The sequence below is a fragment of the Hemiscyllium ocellatum genome, chromosome 31 (genome assembly GCF_020745735.1).
Source record: "Hemiscyllium ocellatum isolate sHemOce1 chromosome 31, sHemOce1.pat.X.cur, whole genome shotgun sequence".
Taxonomy (NCBI): Eukaryota; Metazoa; Chordata; class Chondrichthyes; order Orectolobiformes; family Hemiscylliidae; genus Hemiscyllium; species Hemiscyllium ocellatum.
Window position 1 is genome coordinate 53,369,386 of NC_083431.1, and position 20,498 is coordinate 53,389,883.

Sequence of the window (20,498 nt, forward strand, 5' to 3'; positions counted from 1 at the left end):
ATAAGGATGTTGCCAGGTCTCAATGGTGTGAGTTATGGGGAGAGGTTAGACAAGCTAGGACTTTTTTCTTTAGAGCATAGGAGACTGAGGGAGGATCTTATAGAAATGTATAAGATTGTGACAGGCACGAATAGAGTGAGCATCAGTTTAAGGTTAGAGGGGAAAGAATACAAGGGAACCAAAGTAACTTTTTTTTTTAAACACTGCGTGGGTTTCCTCCGGGCACTCCAGTTTCCTCCCACAATCCAAAAATATGCAGATCAGGTGAATTGGCCATGTTAAATTGCCCATAGTGTTGGGTGCATTAGTCAGAAGGAAACCGGTTTGGGTGGGTTACTCTTCGGAGGGTTGGTGTGGACTGATTGGGCCAAAGGGCCCGTTTCCACACTGTAGGTAATCTAATCTAATCTAAACAGAGGGTGGTACGCTTATGGAATAAGCTGCCAGAGGAAGTGATTGAGGCGGGTACTTTAATAACATTTAAAAGGCATTTGGACAAACACATGGATAGGAAAGGTATGGGCCAAATGCAGGGAAATAAGGTTAGTGCGGATGGACATTTTAGACAGCATGGACTAGTTTGGTTCAAAGGGCCTGTCTCTGTGCTATAGGGCTCCTCAACTCTATGAATGAGTCTTCCTCAGAAACTCCAGTTCCTCAATGTTCAGTTCTGAGGAAGGATCATTCATAGAGTTATCTCCACAGACACTGCCAGACTTGCTGAGCTTTTCCAGCAATTTGTTTTTGTTTTTCCCTCACACCCTGCCACAGACCCACTCTAGTAAACATGTCCTTTAGGACCCGATCAGTTTAATCAGTCATGCTGCTGCTGTGCCAGTCTTAGTCTTGGGCACTGAAATCCCCAACCAGAATATATTTTGTACTCTTGCCGCTTCAGTGCTTCCTTCAAATGATAGTCAACATGGAGAAGTACTTATTCATTAGCAGAGGGAGAATGGTATGTGGTAATCAGCGGGAGGCTTCCTTGCCCATCTTTAAACTGAAGCCGGGAGTCTTCATGGTGTCTGGAGTCAATGTAGCGGCCTCCGAGGGCAACATCCCTCCAAGCATATACCACTGTGCCGCCACCTCTGCTGGGTCCGTCCTGCCAGTGGGACAAGATAAACCCAAGGAAAATGGTGGTGGTGTCTACAACATTATCTGTAATGTATGATTCTCTGAGTATGACTGTGTCAGGCTGTTACTTGACTAGTCAATCAGACAGCTCTCCCAAATTTTGTCACTAGCACCCAGGTATTAATAAGGACTTGCAGGATCAACAGGGCTGTTTCTCCCATTTTCTATTCCAGTACCTAGATCAAGACCAGGTGGTCTGTCAGTTTCATTTCTTTGAGACTTCATTGTAATTGATACAACTGGCTTGCAAGGCTATATCAAAGAGCAGTTAAAAGTCAGAGTCAATCACAATGCTCCGGGTCTGGAGTCACATGTGGGTGAGGATGGCAGATTTCTTTCCGTGCAGGACATTACTGAGCCAGATGGTTTTCCCAACAATCGACAATGGTCTCATGGTCCTCAGTAGATTCTTAATTTCAGAGTATGTTTTCTACTGAATTTAAATTTCACCATCTGCCATATTCTACCATTCCATCGAACCTAAGTCTACCATTCCATCGAACCTATTCTACCATTCCATCGAACATTAGCTGAGTTCCAGATTAATATTCTAGTGATAATACCACTAGGTCATCGTCTCTGCTGTGCTTTTCTGGTACACTTAAACTTGCATTAAAGTATATAATTATCATACCAGACTTTGTGGAAGTCATGAGATCAGATCCTCATTACAGAATTCCAAGGATGACGCAATCATTCTACTGATATGACCAGTTAAGATTCTGGTCAATTGTGCTGCCATATGCAATTGATGTTGGATTCAGCAATAGTAATATAATTAAACGTCACTAGATGGGGGTTTAGATTCGCTCTAGTTCGAAATGGTGATGGTCTGGTACTCGATTAGCATGAAGTTTACTCTTCACTTAAGAGCACAGGCTTGGATGTGGTGTAGGTTTTTCAGCATGTAGGCAGAAACAGAGGATTGCAAATCGTACTAAAGAGTGCACAATCACCACCAAACATCACCATTTCTGACTTTATGATGGAGGGCAGATTATCGATAAAACAGCTGAAGATAATTTTGACTGGAACACGACATCATGAATTGCAGGGATGTCCTTGGAAACGGGTGGTCACCAAAACGTGTGGTGCATAAGAGCTTGACAGGTGACCTTATCAAGGTTTGAAAATCATGCCAGGTAAAGATAAAGGTTTTTTTTCCTGAAAGTAGGAGATTTCAAGACAAAGGTGCATATTTTTAAGGTTGAAAGGAGAAAGATTTAACAAAGATATGCGGGGCAATCTTTTTACACAAAGTGTGTAAAATGAACTTCCAGAGGAAGTGGTAGATGTGGATACAACTGCAACATTTAACAGACATATGGATGAGTACATGAATAAGAAATGTTTAGAGGCAGGCAATTCTAGTTTAGATTGGGATTATGGTCAGCATGGACTGGTTGGACCGAAGGGTCTATATCCAGGCTGTATGACTCTGATTATATAATGAAATATTGGTCAGGTTTGATTTCTTGCATGTAGATTATAAGCTTCTGAAATTTTTCACATTGTCAAGGAAATGTCAGTATTGTAACTGTACTGGAAGACCTTGACCAGGAGGAAGCCAAATTTGAAGCATCAGTCTTCAGTAGTATCACAAAGTTGTTGCCAGGAGCCATAGCCTTTGCTGTGTGCAATTATATCATGTTCAATGCATCAAATTGGCTGAAGACTGACACCTGTGATGCTGGAGAACTCAGGTGGCAGCCAAAGTAGATCATCCAATTGACACAAAAAGCTGAAGATGGTTGAGAGTGTTTCTGCCTTGTCTTTTGGACAGATATTCACAGAACATCCGGTTTCCTCCCACAATCCAAAGATGTGCAGTAAGGTGAACTGACCATGCTAAATTGCCCATAGTGTTCAAGGACAAGGAGGTTATTAGTCAGGGGAAATATAGGGTAGGGGAATAGGTCTGTGTGGGATACTCTTTGGAGGGTTGGTGTGGACTTGTTGGGTCAAAGGACCTGTTTCTACACTGTAGGGATCCTATGTTTCTATTCTATGACAGCACAGTACAGGCCTGTTGGTCTTCGATTTCATGCCAACCGGTGGAACCAATCTGAAGCCCATCTATCCTACACTGTTCCATTTTCATCCATATGTTTATCCAATGACCCTTAAAGTTGGTGAGTCTACTACTGTTGCAGACAGTGCGGTCCACACCCCTACTACTCTCCAAGTAAAGAAACTACCTCTGACATTTGTTCTATATCTATCACCTCTCGATTTAAAGCTATGTCCCCCTCATGCTAGCCATCACCATCCAAACAAAAAAGCTCTCACTGTTCAACCTATCCAACTCCTCTGATTATCTTTTGTGTCTGAATTCAGTTACCTCACAACCTTCTTCTATCTAATGAAAAGCCTCAAGTCCCTCAGCCTTTCCTCAAAAGACCCTCTCTCTATACCAGGCAACATTGTAGTAACTCACATCTGAACCCTTTTCAAAGCTTCCACATCTTCTTATAATGGGGTGACCAAAACTGTAAACAATACTCCAAGTGTGGCTGCACCAGTTTTGTACAACTGCAAAATGACCTCATGTCTCTGAAATGCAATCCCTCTACCAATAAAAGCTAGCACACTGTGTGCCATCTTAGCAATCCTATCAAGCTGGGTGGCAGCTTTCAGGGATCTATGTACATGGACACGGACATCTCTTTGCTCATCTACACTGTGAAGAATCTTACCATTAGCCCAGTACTCTGTATTCCTGTTGCTCCTTCTAAAGTGAATCACCTCACACTTTTCCACATTAAACTCCATTTATCATCTCTCAGCCCAGCTCTGCAGCTTATCTCTGTCTCTCTGCAACCTGCAATATCCTTTGGCACTGTTCATAACTCCCCCGAACTTAGTGTCATCCACAAATTTACTAACTCATCCTCCTATGCCCGGGTCATTTATAAAAATGATAAATCAGCAGTGGACCCAAAACAGGCCCTTGTGGTACATCACTAGTAACTGAATTCCAGGAAGAACATTTCCTATCAACCACCACCTTCTTTCAACGAGCCAATTTCTGATCCAAACCACTAAATCACCCTCAATCCCATACCTCCATATTTTCTGCAATAGCCTACTGTGGGGAACCTTACCAAATGCCTTACTGAAATCCATATATAACACATCAACCGCTTTACCCTCATCCTCCTGTTTGGTGACCTTCTCAAAGGACTCAGTAAGATTTGTGCGGCACACCCTACCCTTCATAAAACCATGTTGACTATCCCTAATCAATTTATTCCTTTCTAGATGATTATAAGGATGTATAACCTTATAAGGTTATTTATCTCTTATAACCCTTTCCAACACTTTACCCACAACTGAAGTAAGGCTCACTGGTCTATTAACACCACAGCGTCTCTACTCCTCTTCTTGAACAAGGGGACAACATTTGCTATCCTCCAGTCTTCTGACTCTATTCCTGTTGACATAAAGATCAAATCCAAAGGCTCTGCAATCTCCTCCCTGGTTTCCCAAAGAATCCTAGGATAAATTCCACCCGTCCCTAGAGACTTATCTCTTTTCTCACTTTCCAGAATTGCTAACACCTCCTTCTTGTGAACCTCAATCTCGTTTAGTCTAGTAGCCTGTATCTCAGTAATCTCCTCAACAACATTACCTTTTTTCCAGTGTGAGTACTGATGAAAAATATTCATTTAGCACTTCTCCTATCTCCTCAGACTCCATGCACAACCTCCCACTACTGTCCTTGACTGGCTCTAATCTTACTCTAGTCATTCTTTTATTCCCAATATACCTATAGAAAACTCTAGGGTTTTCCTTGATCCTACATGTCAATGAAATTTCATGTCACCTCCTGGCTCTTCTTAGTTCTCTCTTTAGGTCTTTGCTGGCTAGCTTGTAATTCTCAAATGCCCTAACTGAGCCTTCATGTTTATCCTAACATAAGCCTTCTTCTTCCCCTTGACAAGAGAACGATGTTTAAGGATTCATTATCATTGAGGTTTGAGTGATTGTAGAGCTGTCTCCTTCTGTTATTTCCTTAATTGTCCACAGCCATTCATGACTGGATGAGGAAGAATTGCAGAGCTTTGATTGAATCAATGGGTTGTTGAATGTTTTAGCCCTCTCTACATATAATTAAACAGCAGAAACAGCATCTTAAGTTCTAGTACTAATCTAGTTCTAAGTTGCAGTTTCACTCAGTTGATATCTTATTTTCAAGTACACTTGATACTATTCTTAGAATGCTTCTTCACATTCTTCATTGAACCATGAGTGCTCTCCTGATTTGATATTAATGAAAGAATACAGGATACTCTGGATAAGGTCATTACAGATTTTGGTTTAGTACAATTCTACCACTGCTGATGGCATACAGCATCTCACGATACCATTTCAGCTGCTAAATCTGTCCTGAATCAATCACATATAACATGCTGGCGCTACACAAAGTGGTGGTGGGTGGCCTCAGTGTAGAGACATACAGGCATTCAAGTCTGCATTCCTGGGATGCGGAACAGGGCTGAAGGTTGTATAAGAGGAGCTACCAAGGAGGAGCAAGTAGTGTATTTATTGGGGAGGAAAGCACATACTGGTAGCTGCAGAAATATGTCATGCTGAATGAAAGGCAATGGACTAGACAGTTAAAAGTGTCCGCATTTGGTTATTCTTCTAATTGTTAACATGTGGCCTTATTAATTGTGAGGTCTTGTTTATTGACGTTTAACAATAAATTTGAAATTTTGCAGGAAGTGAATCCTTTTCCTTCTTCAGTTTTTCTTTTGGAAACAAGCTTCGATTTTGACAACTTCAAGGATTTGCAGACATCCCAGGTCTCACCCCAGCCCCACATTCAGGATTCACACATACAATGGCAGGAAGCTTTACCTACTCCTTCCACAGTTGTAAAGGTTGCACTCAACTCGTCACAATCAGCTGACATTTTTACAAAAAAAATATATCGAACAGATATATCATGATAGACAGATCAATGGGATTTTGTATCATTTTTGATGATCAAAGGACTTACACAGTTTCTAATGTAATGAACTGGTTATATTATAGTCTACATTCAGCATCAGCAAAAACTGCAGTACAATTTTAGCAAGGAGTGACGTAGGCAAAAATCAATACTGTGCCCACAGTAGTTCAACTTTTCATTGCTGAATTTGAAACTGAACTGATAGATCCTTGAGGAAGTCAGTTGAAACATCTGCAAACTTCCTCAGATAGATTGAAAAAGCAGCTTGCCATGCTCTGAAGCAGATATCTGGGTCAAACAATGTGCCGGTGCATGTAGGAAAGGTGTTATTGTGCTCTTTAATTTGGTGGTAAATGACAAAAATACTTTAAGTATGACTAATTGTTTTCAGGGATCAATCATGGTGGATAATTATAGAGAGAAACTGATGAATTTTAAGTTTGCTGAAAAAAATCACAGATCATACAATCCCTACGGTGCCAAAAGAGGCCATTCAGCAAATTCAGTCCACACCAACCCTCCAAAGAGCATCCCACTCAGACCAAGACCCTCACTCTGTTCCCATAACTCCACATTTAATTCACCTGATTTGCACATCCCTGAAGAATTTAGCATGGCCAATCAACCTAACCTGCACATCTCTGGGAAGAAATTAGAGCATCTGGCAGAAATTCACACAAACAAAGGGAGAACATGCAACCTCTATACAGACTTTCAAGGCTGCAACTGAACTGAGTTTCTGGCGCTGTGAGGGAGCAGTGCTAACCACTGAACCAATGTAAATTTCTATTTTTACTGCCAATGATGCTTCCTTCTCTGCAGATGCAACAATTAATTTCCCAGTGTTAGTTTTAATATTGAGGGCACTGAAATTAATGTTGATATTTTTGAAATACTTTGTGCTCCAGGCAGAGGCAAACTTTGGTTTTCAATGCAAGTTGTGATCCATTTGTCCACTTTAATAATCCATAATCCATAAAGTAGCAGCTAAAGGATGCACAAAAATGTGTTCCTTAGTTTTTGCTTGACACAAAGATAATGAAACTGTTACCGACATACTTAGCTTTAAAAACATTCAATGAGGAGGCCTCAACTACTTCACTGGGCAGGGAATTTCACAGCTTCACAACCCTTTGGGTGAAGAAGTTCCTCCCCAACTCAGTCCTAAATCTGTATTCCTGATGAAGGACTTATGCCCGAAGTGTCGACTCTCCTCCTACTCGGATGCTGCCTGACCTGCTGTGCTTTTTCAGTGCCACACGCTTTTAATCTGATCTCCAGCATCGGCAATCCTCACTTTTTCCTAAATCTGCACCCCCTAATTTTGAAGCTTTTCCTCTTGTTCTCGATTCACCTGCCAGTGGAAACAACCTCCCTGCTTCTATCTTATCTATTCTCTTCATAATTTTATATGTTTCTAAAAGATCCCACCTCATTCTTCTAAATTCCGATGAATATAATCCCAGTCTACTCATTCTCTCCTCATAAACAAACCCTCTCAACTGCTGAATCAACCTAGTGAATCCCCTCTGCACCCCCTCTAGTGCCAGGACATCCTTTCTCAAGTAAGGAGACCAAAACTGCATGCAGTACTCCAGGAATGGCCTCACCAGCACTCTGTTCACACCTGTTTTTAAACTCAATCCTTCGAGTAACGAAGGACAAAATTCCATTTGTCTTCTAATTACCTTTGCACCTGTGAACCAACCTTCTGAGATTCGTAAACAAGAACACCCAGGGTCCCTCTACACAGCATCATGCTGCAAGTTTTTACTGTTCAAAGATAGTCAACTAAGGCAAAGTTTATTATATTCTTGATGGGAAAGAATCATAAAGTGATGTTCACTGAGCCTAAAGATTAGAAAATAAAAACAGTATTTAGAAGTACCTTAGCTGCTGAAATTAGAAGTGACGGATATGAAGGTATACTTGTCCAATATTATGAAGGAAATTGCATGCAAAGGACAATCCGAGAAAAAAATTGTTCAGAGAATGTTGCAAGTTAACTACTGTCCCAAATAGAATATTTAGTCAACATTGCAGGTGATGCCTACTAATTGATGTCTAGATATACAAGATAGAGTATAGGGCTTTTTTGGTGCAGTAGTAGTGTCCGTGCATTTAAGCCAGGAGGCCTGGGTTCAATTCCCACTTGCCCCAAAATAACATCTCTGAACAGGTTGATCAGAAAATATCTATACGGGGTAACAAATGGAAGTTGGGGAGAGAGCTGTTACCCTGGTACGGACGATAAACTCACTGCACAGAGTCTATGTCTCTTAGATTTTAACCAGGTTCCTCAAACAGAAACTAGTAATATCACAGGTCGTGTAGGCAATGATATCATCATACAACCATGAAAGAAACAACTAGCATTTACAGATGTAATATGAAGTGGAAGTTTCTAATCCTTACCCTGATTCTTGACTTCCGCAAACTCTTTGTTGTACTCCTCAAGCGTTTCCCGCAGCTTTTGATTCTCTGTTTCAATATCATGCATACGTTGGACTTTGAGCTGGAGTTGTTGTCCTAGATCTAACGCTTGAACAGGGTCTACAAAGGAACAACAGAAGGGAAAATCATCACAGATAATTAGACATACTAGAACTGAAGACCTCATTCCAGACATGCTCCACTCTCTGTGTGAAAAAGCTGCCACATAGGTCCCTTTTAAATTTTTCCCCTCTCATTCTATGCCCTCGAGTTCCAGTCAGGTCCTAAAGGACATATTTACTAGAATGGGTCTACGGCAAGGGGTGAGGGAACCAACAAAAGGAAAAACATACATGACACCAATTGTTAAAGTTCACTTGAGAATGTAATTTTTAAAAAATTCTGTGATTTATAATTGAAAGAACTGAAATCAACATGTTCATTCTAAAAGATGAGCAACTTAACAAACAATCCAGGTCTTTTTTAACAAATAATTTCTATTATATCACACTGTAAACGTTTACTATAAATTCTGTGTCTTATGATCTTATACTCCACAACCACCTAATGAAGGAGCAGCGCTCCAAAAGCTAGTGCTTCTAAATTAACCTGTGGGACTATAACCAGGTGTTGTGAGATTTTTAACTTCGTACACTCCAGCTCCAAATCATGACTGACACAGCCTGATTATATGACATATTTCTAAATGCTCTGCTATTACATGATACTAACATTTTCCCAATAACAGGTGTTAAGCTGTTGGTCAATAGTCACCTGCACTTTGTCTCTTCATTGTCTGAAAAAAGGTGCTACATTAGCAGTTTTCCAATCCTCCAGGACCTTTCCAGCATGTAAGGATTTTTAGAAGATTACTACTAATGTAGCCATTATCTAAGTGGCTACTTCCTTTAGTATCCTTGGATGTATCATTTCAGGTCTAAGAGACGCATTGATGTTTAGCCCCATTTAGTTCCCTAACAATTATTATGAGAGAAAAAGTAGTATATTTATTTTCTTTCTGTCTTTTGCCCCTTAATTATTTTGGAATGCTACTTGTGTACTTGTACTCTGATGGAAATTATTTACTCAACTCTTCTTTCATTTCCTTGTTTCCCATTACTACTTCCCCAGCCTTATTTCCTCAGGAGCATATCTTCATTTTGGCTTCTTTATATATTTAAAGAAACTCTTGCCAGATGTCTGAAATTACTTACAAACAATACTCAAAGTTTATTTTCTCCATCTTTACTTTTTTCAGTCATCTTTTCATTTGCCTTTAAAACTTTTCCAATCCTCTGGCTTACCACCAAGCGTTGCCACTTTTCTTTCTATCTGATGCTATCCTCAACTTCCCTGGTCAACCATGGTTGGTTTATGCTCTTCATGGAAACTTTCTTTCTCAATGGGATTATCCTTGTTGTGAGCAATAAACTATTTTCTTAAATGTCCGTCATTGTAATTCAACTATCTTTACTGCAAAACCCTCACAAATCCACCTCAGCGAGCTCTACCCTCATTCCTTTGTGATTATCATTATTTAAGTTACTGCTGTTTCTGACCAAGGTTTTCAGCTCTCAAATTTAATGCTAAATTCTGTCATGTTATGGCAAATTTTTTTCGGATATCTTTAGATTAGATTACTTACAGTGTGGAAACAAGTCCACACCGACCTGCCAAAGCACAACCCACCCAGACCCATTTCCCTACATTTATCCCTTCACCTAACACTACAGGCAATTTGGCATGGCCAATTCACATATTTGTGACAGTGGGAGGAAACCCACACAGACACAGGGAGAATGTGCAAACTCCACACAGTCAGTCGCCTGATGCGGGAATTGAACTGGGTCTCTGGCGTTGTGAGGCAGCAGTACTAACCACTATGCCATCGTGCCGCCCACTACTCTTCTACTACTCTGTGATTGTTTATTGAAATTGCCTCAATATACACCATCAGATACAAAATAGGCTGATTCCTAGTTAAATCCATAACATAGTTTCTCGGAAATTATCCCAAATACACTTTATGGATCCTTATTTGTGGCTACCCTCTGTAAATGTGACTTTCAAAATCTACACGAAGATTAAAGTTATGCAAGATTAACATATCACCTTCTGTAAATGCCCTCATTATCTCCTGATTTATTCTCTGTCCTACTATATAGCTACTATTATAGACTACTATTAACAGTGTCTTCTCCTGTATTACTTCTCATCTCCATTCACATCGATTCTATATCTGAAAACTCAAGGTCATTTCTTGCTATTGTACTTATTCTATCCCTCATTAACAAAGTTATGCATCACTGTTTCCTTCCTGCCTTCCTTTAGAAAAGTCGCATACTTACTAATCTTTATTTGAGCCATCAATTTATTGACTTTGCATACCATGTGCATTCAAGTAAAGGGCCAATATTTTGCCTTTTTGTTATTTTACCCTGCTTGACCTGATTTGTTGCTGTTCTTCTATGGTTGGTACACTATGCCCCCTTCTTGTCCCACTCTGAGTATTGTCATTCATATGAATATCCTACAAAGCAACCATATTGTTTTGCTTTGTAGCCTATATTTTCCCTCTTGCAAACCCCTCCCCATTTAACACTTTCTACCATTTACTGCAAGGCAGGAAGCAGAGGGTAATAGTGGAAGGATGATTGTCGGACAGGAGTCATAGAGATGTACAGCATGGAAACAGATCCTTCGGTCCAACCTGTCCACGCCCACCACATATCCCAACCCAATCTAGTCTCTGCCAGCACTAGAGGCCCATATCCCTCTAAACCCTTCCTATTCATATACCCATCCAAATGTCTCTTAAATGTTGTAATTCTACCAGCCTCCACCACATCCTCTGGCAGCTCATTCCATACACGTACCACTCTCTGCATTAAAAGGTTGCCCCTTGGGTCTCTTTCCCCTCTCACCCGAAACTATCTCTCTTATTCTGGACTCACCGGTCCCAGGGAAAAGACTTTGTCTATTTATCCTATCCATGCCCCTCATCTTTTTGTAAACCTCTATAAGGTCACCCCCCCTCAGCCTCTGACGCTCCAGGGAAAACAGCCCCAGCCTGTTCAGCATCTCCCTGTAGTTCAAATCCTCCAACCCTGGCAACATCCATGTAAATCTTTTCTGAACCCTTTCAAGTTTCACAACATCTTTCCGATAGGAAGGAGACCAGAATTGCACGTAATATTCCAACAGTGGCCAAACCAATGTCCTGTACAGCCACAGCATGACCTCCCAACTCCTGTACTCAATACTCTGACCAATAAAGGAAAGCATACCAAACGCCACCTTCACTATCCTAGCTACCTGCGACTCCACTTTCAAGGAACTATGAACCTGTACTCCAAGGTCTCTTTGTTCAGCAACACTCCCATTACCATTAAGTGTATAAGTCCTGCTAAGATTTGCTTTCCCAAAATGCAGCACCTCGCATTTATCAGAATTAAATTCCATCTGCCACTTCTCAGCCCATTGGCACATCTGATCCAGATCCTGTTGTAATCTGAGGTAACCTTCTTCTCTGTCCAGTACACCTCCAATTTTGGTGTCATCTGAAAACTTACTAACTGTACCTCTTATGGTCACATCTAAATCATTTATGTAATTGACAAAAAGTGGAGGACCCAGCACTGATCCTTGTGGCACTCCGCTAGTCACAGCCCCCCAGTCTGAAAAACAACCCTCCACCACCATCCTGTCTTCTACCTTTGAGCCTGTCCTGCATCCAAATGGCTAGTTCTCTCTTTATTCCATGAGATCTAACCTTGCTAATCAGTCTCCCATGGGGGACCTTGTCGAACGCCTTACTGAAGTCTATATAGATCACATCTACTGCTCTGCCCTCATCAATCCTCTTTGTTACTTCTTCAAAAAACTCAACCAAGTTTGTGAGACATGATTTCCCACACACAAAGCCATGTTGACTATCCCTAATCAGTCCTTGCCTTTCCATCTCCCCGTGTCTGCGCGGGTTTCCTCCGGGTGCTCCGGTTTCCTCCCACAAATCAAAGATGTGCAGGTCAGGTGAATTGGCCATGTAGTGTTAGGTGAAGGGGTAAATGTAGGAGAATGGGTCTGGCTGGGTTGCGCTTTGCCGGGTCGGTGTGGACTTGTTGGGCCTGTTTCCACACTGTAAGTAATCTAATCTAATCTAATCAAATACATGTACATCCTGTCCCTCAGGATTCCCTCCAACAACTTGCCCACCACTGTGGTCAGGCTCACCGGTCTATAGTTCCCTGGCTTGTCTTCACCGCCCTTCTTAAACAGTGGCACCACGTTTGCCAACCTCCAGTCTTTCAGCACCTTACCTGTGACTATCGATGATACAAATATCTCAGCAAGAGGCCCAGCAATCACTTCTCTAGCTTCCCACAGAGTTTTAGGGTACACCTGATCAGGTCCTGGAGATTTATCCACCTTTACCTGTTACAAGACATCCAGCACTTCCTCCTCTGTAATATGGACATTTTGCAAGATGTCACCATCTATTTCCCTGCAGTCTATATCTTCCATATCCTTTTCCACAGTAAATACTGATGCAAAATATTCATTTAGTATCTCCCCCATTTTCTCTGGCTCCACACAAAGGCCGCCTTGCTGATCTTCGAGAGGCCCTATTCTCTCCCTAGTAACCCTTTTGTCCTTAATATATTGGTAAAAACCCTTTGGATTCTCCCTAATTCTAGTTGCCAACGCTATCTCATGTCCCCTTTTTGCCCTGTGACTAGTGGAGTGTCTCAGGGGTTGGCACTGGGCCCATTGCTGTTTGTTATTTATATCAATGATTTGGACAAGAATGCACAAAGCATGATTTGTATGTCTGCAGATGACCCAAAAATAGGCGGTACCGTGGAAAGTGAGGAAGGTTATCAGAAATTGCAGCAGGACATTGAGGAGCTGGGGAAGTGTACTGAGAATGGCAAATGGAGTTTAATTTGGATAAGCATGAGGAATGCATTTTGGAAAGTCTAATCAAGGTGGGAGTTTCATGGTGAATGGTAGGGCCTTACAGAGTGTAGTGGAACAGAGGGACTGTGGAGTTCAGGTGCATGAAACCAAGAATGGGAAATGAAGATTTCAGACTCGGAAATGAAGGCGCCTTTTGGCTCACTGGGCTTTATCAGTCAGGGCATTGAGTATAGAAGTTGGGAAGTTATGTTGCAGTTGTACAGGATATTGGTGAGGTAGTACTTGGATTATTCTCTTCAGTTTTTGTCACCTTGCTTTAGGAAGGATATTATTAAACTGGAAAGAGTGCAGAAGAAATTTTCAAGAATGTTGTCAACGGTCTGAATTGTAGGGAAAGGTTGGGCAAGTTAAGAGTGGAGGAGAATGAGGAGGGACCTACAGAAGCTCATGAGAGGCAATGATAGGGTGAATGCACTCAGTCTTTTTCCCAGGACTAAAGGGTATCAGTTTCAAGTTAGAGGGGAAAGAATAAAAGGGAAGCTGAGGGGCAAATCTTTTACACAGATGGGAGGTAACATATGGAATGAGCTGCCAGTGGAAGTGGTTAAGACAGGTACATTAACAACATTTAAAAGGCATTTGGACAAATACATGGATAGAAAAGGTTTACAAGGATCTGGGCCATATGTAGGGAAATAAGGTTAGCAGTGACAGACATTTTGGTCAGCATGGACAAGTTTGGGCCAAAGGTCCTGTCTCCCTGACTCTATGAGAACTTCCTCCCTTGACCTATCAATGTCATTAGTACTAGCTTGGATGATAACAACCCTTCTTTTCCCACCTCTTCTCCAGTGCTGAGATGTTCTTAAGTCTGACACCGAGCAGGCAACACAGCATTCGGGACTCATGATTAATATTCCCTCTAAGCTGTGTGTCATGTTCTGAGAGTTTGCGTACTCCAATCAGTGTGCCAAAGCCAGTTCCAGCACTGACTTCTGATTTTAGAAGTTACTGACACACAAAGACTTCTGTAGTCTGCACAGAAAAGTCAGGAATTGGAAGATCATAGCTCATGGCTGCAGAGAACTGTATCTGTCCCAGATCTTCCATCGTCATATATTTACTATCTTATTTCAGTCATCCTTTCACAGTTGAATTATGGATCAGGAGCAGCTTAAAGGACTATATCCTGCATCAAATACTTCTGGATGTGGTACAAAATCAAAATCTTAACTTCTAAGTTGCTTTTTTTTTCATTATTGATTTTTAATTAGCCCTGCTAGTCCTCTGTCAGACTCTCCTGCAAGCAGCCTGGAAACTTAGTTTCTAAATCGGTTGGTTCACTTGCAGAGAAGTGGCCATGAGCCTACAACCTTAACCTGGTACTGACATTGTATGCTTGTTTACTGTTGTAAAGGAAGAACGAACAAACAATTGCTGAGGACATGTCTGACATAAAAGTACATCTATACAATATAAAAACTAATTTGATGTGTGAGATAAATAACAATCCTGTCATTGTTCCCAAATATCCCGATTTGGCCATCATGACAACAATGACAACTCAAAAGTACTTCATTGGTTAAAGGTGTTCAGTGTTCAGAAGAAAAACCCAATATAAATACAACAAAATAAAAAAGCACTTGAAATGCTCAATGGGTTTGATGATGATTGGCCATCATCCACCTGAAACGTTCAGCCTGTTTCTCTTCACAGATCTAACCTGATTTGTTGAGTATTTCATGAATTTTCTGTTTTATTTCAGATTTCCAGCAACTGCAATATTTTGCTTTTCTAAATAAATGCAAACCTTCCTTTTTTTAAGAAAAGGCATTAATAACAACAATTAATTGTACCACACATTCTACAAATTCATGCAGCCTATTGCCTTGCCTTTTTTTAAATAACAAATGCAAATTTAAAAATATCTTTCCCCAAATATTTTCTAACGAATTGATAGCGTCCAAGTGGATCAAGCTTGATCCTGATCGAGGCAAATGTGTTGGCACGACTAACAGCGTTCCGGTAGCTCAGTGGTTAGCACTGATGCCTCACAACACCAGGAACCAGAGTTCAATTCCAGCCTCGGGCGACTGTGTGTAGTTTGCATGTTCACCTCCCCCTCCACCCCCTAACCCTACCATGTCTGCATGGGTTTCCTCCAGGTGATCTGGCTTCCTCCGACAGTCTAAAGATATGCAGGTCTGGTGGGTGGTTGTGCCACTTTGCCCATTGTGTCTAGGGATGTGCAGGTAGGTGAATTAGGCATGTGAACATTACAGGGATAGGGTCGTGGGATTAGTCTGAGTGGGGTGCTCTTCAGAGGGTCGGTGTGGACTCAAAATGCCAAATGGCCTGTTTCCGTCTGCAGGGGTTCCGTGAGCTGATCCAATAGGAGAGGAATGACCAGTGAGAAAATCATCTGCAAACTTGCCACAGTATCTGAACCCAAAAGTCACGACAATCTGTATTCAATCTGAGAGGAAGACACTATGGGAACTAGGGGTCAAGATGCCTTTAAAATTACTTGTGAAAATCCAAAAGCTATTTTTACAGAGAAGAATTACTGTACAGGATAACTTTGTGTGTATAACAGACAGGCTAACTAGGCTGTCACTTTTAATAAGAGGTATGTGTAAAAAATTGAGATTATTGTTTTAAGGAGTAAAATTGGGAATTGATAATGATCTGTAAATGTGACAGATGAGGATTGATTTTTTTTTAAGATACTAAATGGAAGACAAATGAGGTTAAAATAATGCACGTTAGTTTATTTCCAGATCAACAATTATACAACATTCGTTTTTGAAGGGAATGTGTTTACTTTGTTACGCACAGCCCAGAAAGGAAAGACATCCATTTTACAGTGCCTTTTATGACTACCAGTCTTCTCAAACCACATTACAGCCATTGTTTGGCTTTTTAAGTGCAGTCAGTGTTATGATGGAGGAAGCCATGCAACAGTAAGCTCTCACAAACAGGAATATGATAATAATCAGATCATCTTCTTTTGTAATGATTTTGAGGAAAACATGTTGATCAGAACACCTGGGATAATTTCTCACTCTTCTTCAAAATAGTGCCATGGGATCTTTTATGGCCACTTGGGAAGGCAGAGGTACCTCGTCATAACCCAACACCCAAAGGACAGCAATTCTAATAGTGTGGTATTCCCTCAGAATGACACTGGAATGTCAGCCTTGAATTTTGTGCTCAGCTCCTGATGTGGGACTTGAACTCTGTGACTCAGAGGAAACAGTGCCACCAACTGAGACAAAACTGACATATAAACTTGAGTAAAGGAACATCAGCATTTGTCATTCAAGGCAGTGAATGCATTGGCCTATACTACTGAAAGATCCCCACCCAAAGCGTAAAGGCTAATAAATCAGGGTGGTTCCTTTTGAGCTACCTGCACCATTGGGAAACTATCAAAAAAACATTTTGCCACTTTTATTAAAAAAAATTCAGCAGTTATGTCAACATCAATGAAGAGAAACAGAGTAAATGACTGGAGTCTTGTCTGATTTCTTCAGAACGGAAGGCCACATTAATTGTGTTGCAATTACAGAAATTGCAATGAATATTAAAAGATTATATCTGGATCAGAAACAAAGGCTGAGGTAGCTTGGCATTAAAGGGTTGTGTATTTCTCATGTTTCAATCTATGTTATAATTTTAATGATAATCATGCAGTTACAATTTACATGTGGCTGCATGTTAGATAAAAGGCAAGTATAAATCAAGAGGCATAACTTTCCTGACTACTGATGCAGACAAATACCCACCGCTGTCACTTATGCCGAAAGGGTGACTCAGTGGTTAGTACTGCCGCCTCACAGCGCCGCCAGGGACCCAGGCTCGGCCGACAGTCTGTAAGGAGTTTGCACATTCTCCCCATGTCTGCATGGGTTTCTTCTGGGTGCTCGGTTTTCTCCCACAATCCAAAGATGGGCAGGTTAGGTGAATTAACCACACTAAATTGTCCACAGTGTTCAGCGATACATAGATTGGCTACATTAATCAGGGATTAAATGTAGGGAAATGGGTCTGCGTGAGTTACTCTTCGGAAGGTCAGTGTGGACTTGTTTCCACATTGTTACCATACTGTCGGGGTTCTATGATTCTATGAAATACATGATACTAAAAAAAGTCACAATGTGTAAGCAATTCTGCAGATATGCCTCACTAACGTGTTCAGGAGAAGTGTTTGCATACAAACGACATTTGGATGCGTCACAGTTGCACTCAAACTGTCAGATTTAAACTTTGGTGAATATTAGGAAAGTAGAACCTGGGGAAAACATGAAGACAGCTGATATTTGCAAACATCAAGGTTGCATGCTATTTCAGCTGAATTATATAATTTTACAAACATTGTATTCTTTATATTTGACACATTTTCAGTAATTCCTGAAACTAAATTTTACTAAAAGTGTCTGCTACCCATCTCATCTTTATAGTCACAGTATCTGGGGATAATTTAATAGAAGAAACAGAATAATTTTCGTGGAAATGCAAGTTAACTACATTTTCGCATCAGCAATGAAACATGTGAGTTCTGAACATTTTTCACAATGAACAAATTTCAGTATTTCCCAAGAACACGTGAATTATTATTTTTAAATATAAAGGCTCAATTTTTCAATTATAACATTTCTATGATGCTGCTTGCATTCAGAGTTGCATTCCAAGTTTAATCCATAGCTTATACTGATATCAGTCCTTGATGTCAATGGACTGAATTTTCACCGCCTCTAAACAAAATGGGCAATGCTAGATTGTAAAAATGAGATTCTCATGTTGAAACCAAAAGGTTGATTTTCCGCTCTAGATTTGAATGATGAGACAACAATCTCACTAGTGAGTGGCGAGAAGCCTTGTTTCCATGTATTTACATCTCATTGCTACCTCTTCTCAGTGCACTGACAAGCATTCACCTATTCTTTCATGGGGCACAGAGAAACTAGATAGCAGCCATTCCTGGGATGGAAGTCAGAGCAGGTCACTACATGTTCCTCTAGTCCTCTATCTTGGACAGTAGTCCCCAGCATCTCAGGGCATGCTCCATGGATAGCACCTACTCAGAGGTGCCCTAGGTTGAGCCTGCGACTTACTCAGCAAAGAGTGATCTGTGTACCTTTCTATCCTTGTGTGAATCACAAACGTGCGATGGAAATGGAAAATAGCTGGAATCCCAGCCTGAGGTTTTGGAGTAAGTGTTTTCTTTCTGTCTGAATATGCAGGCTCCATTCATGAGCAATGTGACGCTCTTCAAAGTGAAATTTCATTAACCAGCTACTTAAATGATACAAGTTGATTCAAGTTGAAGACAAACAAAAGCAGAAATTGCTGGAGAAACTTAGATGATCTGGCAGTATCTGTGGAGAGAAAGCAGTGTCACTGTTTTCAAGTCCAGTGGCCCATTTTCTGAGAAATGTCATGAAATCAAAACACTAATTCCATTTTCTCTCTACAGATGCTGCCAGACCTCTGAGTTTCACCAACAATTTCTGTTTTTGTTTGTTTCAGATTTCCAGCATCTGCAATTCCTTCTTTTATTTACACAAGTTGAAGTAATCATAGTACACTGCGCAAGTAATGCTCGCAGTGTTCAACAATGCCCTGGCCATAAGTCCTGGCCGCAAGTAATCTTTACCACATCTTTAGTAATTTCAAATTGACCACGGTAATCTTTGTGAAACCATATTAAAAGTTTCACCTGCAGGACATAATTCACAAAGATCATCCAAGGTCTCACAGGTTATACAAGGGATTAGAGTTGATTTCCTTTCACATTGAGCTGTAAGCATTTGTCAACATGTGCTTATATGCATTTTGCCTTTCTGGGTAATGGGGTTCAGCAGTCTTGCCACACTTACAATCTCATACTTCGTTTATACTGCATGGCTTGTGCTGTACACATCAGAATAAGGTCTACTATGTCAAAGGTTCATGGAGAGGAATTCCATAGCTATCCTTTTCAAAGTCCTTCATGTCCCTGTATGGAGGACTATGCTAAACTGCCACTTGGATGTGACGGTAATTTGAGCAGTCAGAATTCACAAGAATTTATTCTGTTTCTAATATTCCCATACAGGTTATTGGAACTATGACTAATGGATCCAGCCACAGCAAGCATCTTTACTGTAGCCACAATGTGACGAAGGCAAAGAGAAATTGAGAAGGAACGAAGTTGTAGCTAAAGGTCCCTTCAGGATGCACAGAAGAAATGGGAGGCACCAAGACCATTGTCCTACTTGCAAGTTCCTTTAGGTAAGCCAAGTGTGTTGCCATCACAGACCACGAATGCCTTGGGCACCATCACAGAACTTTGCCAGCTGCTAATGCCAAAACCTCTAGGGATGGTAGCCATTCTAACCCTTGGTCATTAAAGTGACAAGAGGGCTAAATGTTAAATTAATTGGCTGCTTCCAAGGATCCATTAGGGACTTATATGGGATCAGTCAAACTTCAACCAACAAATGCATCAATGCTGTTAGCAATGCAATTTGTGCCAATCTCTCAGTTTCATAACATTTCCCCATAAAGAGGTCAGTGCTACAGCCTGGGCAGTAGGCTTTGTCAATATATTTGGCGTCTCCTAGGTGCAGGGAAAATGCCGTATCACAATGCAGCTGTCTGCACAGGCAGGAAGGGTTGCACCTAAATGAAGCCCAGATCAGCTTTCTTGGGAACGGTTTGTCAGTGCTATTGAGAAGATTCAACTGACTTGGTAGGGTTGTGGAAACCAGGAGTCAATACTATATAGTCATATCAAAGTATACATAATATTGGTAGGGGCAGAAAGCATGAATTGCAGGCTTTATAAGGTTTTAGACAGATTCAACATAGGAGGGAAAGAGTCTAAGTTGGGATTACTATGCATTTATGGAAGTGTGCAGTGATTAACACTGCTAAGTCATAATGCAAATAGCCGCACAGAAAAATGATGCTGCACTAACAATGGAGGCCTGTCTCAAAGAAGTATATTGAATGTTCCTAGATACTAGGTGTCCTGTAGAAAAACAGAAGGGAAGCAATTTATTTC

The 20,498-nt window shown here is 40.9% G+C and overlaps 1 protein-coding gene across 2 annotated transcripts in view; it reads right to left on the reverse strand.

Moving 5' to 3' along the window:
- LOC132830572 (protein CASP-like) overlaps window positions 1-20,498 on the reverse strand; it is a 596,312-nt gene that overhangs the window by 289,569 nt on the left and 286,245 nt on the right. For both annotated transcript variants that reach the window (XM_060848388.1, XM_060848389.1), the window contains exon 5: window positions 8,510-8,647. In XM_060848388.1, the coding sequence (XP_060704371.1) occupies window positions 8,510-8,647 (138 nt within the window). The remainder of the gene's footprint in view (window positions 1-8,509; window positions 8,648-20,498) is intronic.